The sequence below is a fragment of the Siphateles boraxobius genome, unplaced genomic scaffold, assembly GCF_051911475.1.
Source record: "Siphateles boraxobius isolate OS27281-9 unplaced genomic scaffold, OSU_SipBor_1 130, whole genome shotgun sequence".
Classification (NCBI taxonomy): domain Eukaryota; kingdom Metazoa; phylum Chordata; class Actinopteri; order Cypriniformes; family Leuciscidae; genus Siphateles; species Siphateles boraxobius.
Window position 1 is genome coordinate 9,955,491 of NW_027508734.1, and position 6,000 is coordinate 9,961,490.

General features: G+C 38.0%; 1 protein-coding gene across 1 annotated transcript in view; it reads left to right on the forward strand.

Moving 5' to 3' along the window:
* The window catches only part of peli3 (pellino E3 ubiquitin protein ligase family member 3), a 36,221-nt gene extending 32,461 nt beyond the window's left edge, over nt 1-3,760 (forward strand). Inside the window, exons 6-7 of the mRNA XM_077227796.1 lie at nt 1,222-1,410; nt 2,974-3,760. Of these exons, the coding sequence (XP_077083911.1) occupies nt 1,222-1,410; nt 2,974-3,591 (807 nt within the window). The 3' untranslated portion in view covers nt 3,592-3,760. The remainder of the gene's footprint in view (nt 1-1,221; nt 1,411-2,973) is intronic.
* The last annotated feature ends 2,240 nt before the right edge of the window (nt 3,761-6,000 follow it).

The window sequence follows — 6,000 nt, forward strand, 5'->3', positions numbered from 1 at the left end:
GTTCTTAAAGTTGGAACTGCTCCATCTTTCAGGACAAGCCGTTGTGCGAATCCTGCATTGAAGATTGTGGAAGCTTCCTCCGTAAAATATGCAGCACAGAGAGCGAGATTTGGGTAATAATTATGAGGGATCGAGTTAAAAATAAATTTTAACCATTGATCCCTAACTCCCACGACCCTAGGAAGGCTGAACAAAGTGGACCTGCAATCCGGATGAAAATAACAGCGTTTCAATGGCATTGCGGCAATACTCCAGCCTACTATACCACAACAACTCTTCTCCAAAGCAATATAAACTGGCCTCGCCCCCCTTATTTAGTATTCTCGGAGGAGGGGTTTAGTGGGGTTACTGATGTCAGCAACCCTGGAGGAATGTCGTGTAGTCCCTACCGGCTGTTTGCTGTAGTCCTTAGAAATTGATTTCTTTAAAAGCAAATATTTCTGTTTGCTTTGAACTTTGAGCGTTGTAACTTTGCAGATGTTGTTTATGCTCAAACAGCAACATTACACACTAGCTAAAGTTAGAAAAGTGAAATCGTGTTTTACCACCCCTTTAAAGTCAATGCGGTCCAAGATAACACTGAACCCCATTGACTTTCATCGTATAGACAAAAAAAATGACACAAGGTTGTAGGAAGTAAGAATATCTTGCATTAATCCAGTAGTATTTATATGCTTTCATTCCAGGCCTTTTCAAATTGTGAACTTAATATTTCCTTTGACTTTGATGATAGTCAATTCAATAGTGAAGATCTACGCTTCTCTTACTCTGTATAATACACTGACACCTCGAGGACGGTAATGGTCCAGTTGACGGCAGTGATCCATGACATATCAACACACGGCTTCGGCCTCATACAATTGTCCTTGACAGGCTCTCTACCCACTGCTGTTCTGCGGAGGAGGAAAGAGAACGAGAGAGAAAGAATGGATTCTGTATTCCAGTCGGGTATAAATATTTTAGACTCCCACTTTATAATGCAACTCCAAGTAGTAGGTGTGTTGTGTAATAGCCAGTAGCTATAAACGGAAAGCCTACAGTGTCTGTCTGTGCATTATAATCCTCTAAGCTTGGTTAGTCAGTGATTTATTATATAACACACAACTTATATTACAAAAAGAACCGTTATTAATCTGACAATAAGACACGGCACGTTCTGAGCTCATCTTGATACTTTAGACTAGAGATTAGTGAAATCCTCTTGATGTGCTTGATTTCCAGGAGCGAGCTGCTAAATGGAGGACCTCAGATGGTTTGATGGATGGACTAACAACCAATGGGGTTCTGGTAATGCACCCAGCAGGGGAGTTCGTATCTGAGCCGGCTCCAGGGGTGTGGAGGGAAATCTCAGTGTGTGGAAATGTGTTCGCCCTTCGAGAGACACGGTCCGCCCAGCAGAGAGGAAAACTGGTGAGAATTTGCTTTAATACCAGTAATGAATCGGCAGTAAAAATGTTTAAAAGGTACACTGCGAAACATCTGTGGTTGACGAACACATAAACCTCCGTTCAAAAATTTTGAGTCGGTAAGATTTCTTTTGAAAGGAATTAATACTTTTATTCAGCAAGGATGCATTAAATTGACTGCAGTAATGTTGCTGAAAATTCAGCTTTGCATCACAGGAATAACTTACATTTTAAGATATATTAAAATAGAAACCATTGTACCGGTAATTGTAAATAAATTGTTATTATTGGTGAGCAGTAGAGACCTTTTAAAAAACGTTAAAAAAAAGTACCGACCCCAAACTTTTGAACAGTAGTGTATATACTGTATACCAACTACAAAATTCTTAGGGTGGCATTTCAACTATCTATCTATGGCCTATAAACTGTCAAACGTGAAGGCTTTTTAAACGATGCTTAATCCAAGGTTAAAGAGGCCAAGAAAGGAATTCTTGACAAAGTTTGCTTTACTACATTTAAAAGTTAGTCATCATTTTAATTCTAGTTTCTTACATACACATTTGAATTGCACTTCAGCATCCTGTTTGCAACATCAGACTCAGGAATTCAATTAGTATTTTACTCTCAGTTTTTATGATTTCTGTATGTCTGAGCAAGTAAGTAACCAGAACTGTTTTTCTGTAACTGAAACAAAGCAAAATGCAAGGATGTAAGACTACAATTTAACACCAAATTGAACATGACAACTCTAAATAAGGCAAGAACAGTTTTGAGTCAAGATTTATTCATTTCTAACAAAAAATTAAACCAAAAATAGTTTATCTTCAAGTTTACATAAATCAAACATTTTTACATTAAACATACACTATGTAACTTTTGGCCCGCTTGTGGTAAAAAAAGAAAACAACATGCATTTTGCAGAAGAACATTGTTTTGGTTGTGCTTTAGTTCTTTATGACTAATATGGTTATCCACTGCTCATAAAACATTCACTACTGTAAGAGATATAACCAGTTTAGATGGAAAGGATCTTAAACTGACTAGCTGAAGACGTTACTGTAGCTTTACCCATTGACGAAGTACGATACTACAAGAACCAAAATGAAATTACCCTGTTTTACAATGAACTCTGTTAGAGAGCGACATATGGCAGTTTATCTGTTCAATAAAATAGCTTTCTCACCTGAGTAATAAAAACTTGCTTTTGCAACATTTTAAATCCCTGTTTCTCACCGAAAACCTAAGCCAATGTTGATTCTTGTTTTATTACGAGCTCTTTCACATTCTAATTGTTTAATTATTTTTTATTTCAATTGATTTTATATTTAACTTTAAAAAGCTTAGTGTCTGAAGTAACATGGCTCTATCATCTGTTAAATGGCACAAATTATCAAATGAGTTGGATATTATGGCACATTAGGTGCCAGTTTCAGATTCAAACGGTTAGTTCATCCAAATATGTACATTCTGTCATCAACTTTGTCATTCCAAACCTAATTTTTTTTCTTCTGTGAAACACAAAGCATGTCCTGAGTGATGTGTATATGTGTGTGTGTTTTCCTCACAGGTAGAGAACGAGTCAAACATGCTGCAGGATGGTTCTCTCATCGATCTCTGCGGGGCCACTCTGCTTTGGCGGACCCCCAGCGGTCTCCGTCACACCCCGACTCTCAAACAGCTGGAGTCTCTACGTCAGGAACTAAACGCAGCCCGTCCCCAGTGCCCCGTGGGCTTCAATACGCTCGCCTTCCCCAGCCTGGCACAGCGCGCCACCATCGACAAGAAACAGCCCTGGGTCTATATGAACTGCGGACACGTGCACGGGTACCACAACTGGGGGTTTCGTAAGGAGAAAGCCGGATCCTCTGCGGTGGCATTAACCGGAGGTGGAGGCACGGCTCCGGCTACGACCGGAGATCGCGAGTGTCCCATGTGCAGAGGGGTTGGTCCCTACGTGCCCCTCTGGCTCGGGTGCGAAGGGGGCCTGTACCTGGATGCAGGGCCCCCGACACATGCTTTCTGCCCCTGCGGTCACGTGTGCTCAGAAAAGACGGTGCAAGGCTGGAGTCAGATCCCACTGCCGCACGGAACGCATGCCTTCCACGCTGCTTGTCCTTTCTGTGGAACGTGGCTGACTGGGGAACAAGGCCACATCAAACTCATCTTCCAGGGGCCCGTCGACTGAGAGGAACAGCGAGATGTTGAGACTGAATTACAGAAACTGAGAGTTTGGACTGTGGAGGGTGGACACAAAATGAAGAGCTTGTGAAAAAGGCAAGGATAACAAAAAGGGAATTTACTTTGTTATGCGATGGAGAATGTGTAAATAAAAGTGATGAAATAAAAGTTGAAAACATGGAATCATTGTGTGTAAGAAGAAGTGAATGGAAATGGCATACATTTGCATATGTAATATCTTGGCCTTGGAAGGCCTTCACTTACATAATGTGTAATATGTTGACAAAGCAACTGCAGTCAGCATTCAGCAACTGGGTTAAACGTATCTGGGTCATGTTTCACCCCCTAAATCATGAGGAAAAAAGTATAATAGGACCATTAAGACTTTGCATTGTGGCATTTGAGAAATTAAAAATAGGAAAAGCACGTTTCCCATTTCCCAAAACGAGTCCAGAAATTTGAATTAAAGTTTAGACCCATTATTCTCAATTAATTCTTAGACCATTATATTCCTTTTAACTTTATTACAAAAAAAAAATGCTGGGGAAATTGCAATAAAATATTTTATTTTAATCAGGGGGAAAATTAAGAAAAAAACACTAATACCATGCAGTGCATATACTTGAGAATGAATGAAATGAAGAATTTATGAAATCCATGTTTGTTCTATTTATTTTACATAATCAGAATATAGGGGGAAACTATCTTGAATATAATGCTGTGATGAAAAAAAACTTTAAAGCGATAGTTCACCTGAAAATGAAAATTCTGTCATGATTTACTCACCCTCATGTCATTCCAAACCCTTATGACTTTGATTAATCTTTGAAACACAAAATACTAAGTTATCATAATGAAATATGATCTGTCCCTGCACAAAGTTCATGTATCCAAAAATTAAAAGATCCAAAAATGTCATAAAGACATCGTAAAACAAATCCGTATGAATCAAGCAGTTTAATCTAAGTCTTGTGAAGAGATACGGTTCCTTTATATGATGAACCAATTTATTTTAGCCTTTTATTTACATATAAACAAAAAAACGTATTTTCATTTGAAACATACTAATTTGTGTTTCAAAGATCAACCAAAGTCTAATGGGTTTGGTACAACCTGAGAATAAATTATGACATTTTTGGGTGAACTATCCCTTTAAGAGCCCTAAAAATAGCTTATGCTTATTTCTTTCTTCTATGGGGTGAAATCTGACCCAGACAAGCTTTTGATAGTGAAATTCACATAATCAGCAATGCAAAATTTTGTGCTAGAGAGAAAGCAAGAAAAAATAAAGAGGAAAAGGACAAAGCTCTCAGCCGGAAAACAAGTTTAAATTTAGCATCCATCCGTGTGCGTGTGTGTGTGTGTAATGGTGCATGAACTATACAGGAATGCTCAGATCTCTTTACATTTTTCAGGGTCTCACTTAGGGATTCTGATGAGCTGGCACACTGAGAAATTAGAGAGGGGGATGCTGCATTCGCTCTTACCTCCTCTCTCTCTCTCTCTCTCTCTCTCTCTCTCTCTCTCTCTCTCTCTGGGGAGTCTGAGCAGAACGTACAATCCTGCATACTGACTGCAGCTACTCTAACTGGCTATAAATAACTCAAGGTTATTTGCTCACCCCTTCTACACATGCACACGCCTCCCTCCACATGTGTCTGTGCACAGACAAAAACTAGCACACAAGATATAGTAAATCCATCACTAAATCAAATATGACATCAAATGGTTTCTATGTATGATGTAAAGTCATACTGTAAGTCTGTCTGGAACAGTGTTGTTATTGTTAACTAGTACATTAATCAATGAATCTATCCGTTCTCCATACCGCTTATCCTCTGTAGGGTCGCAGGAGAGCTGCCGCATGCACACATTCACAGTATTTTTCCAATTCACCAACAGTTTATTCCATGTTTTTGGATTGTGAGAGAAACTGAAGCATCCGGGGGAAACCCTTGCCAAGGAAAACATGCAAACTTGCTATTGAAATAGTTGGATACACTTTATTTTAAAGTGTCTTTGTTACAGTGTAACTATACATTTAAGAACCAAGTAATATTAATTAACAACATGTACTTACTATAAAATTAGGGTTAGTTGCATGTAATTACGCATAATTAACTTTTATTAATACAGTAAGGCTATGTAACGTGTAACAAGGCCGAGTTAAAATAAAGTGTTACTAAATTGTTTTTAGCAATTGAAATTAAGCTGAAATAAAATAATTAGATGAAAAACTAATAATAATAAATTAACCAAAATTTAATATAGAAACATTAAAAAATAATAAAAATGACAAAATACTAAACTGCTGATTACTAAAACTTAACACATTTTATGCATATATATATATATGCACACTTTTTAGATATTTTAATATATATATACACACACACTTCAGACACTATGCACATAT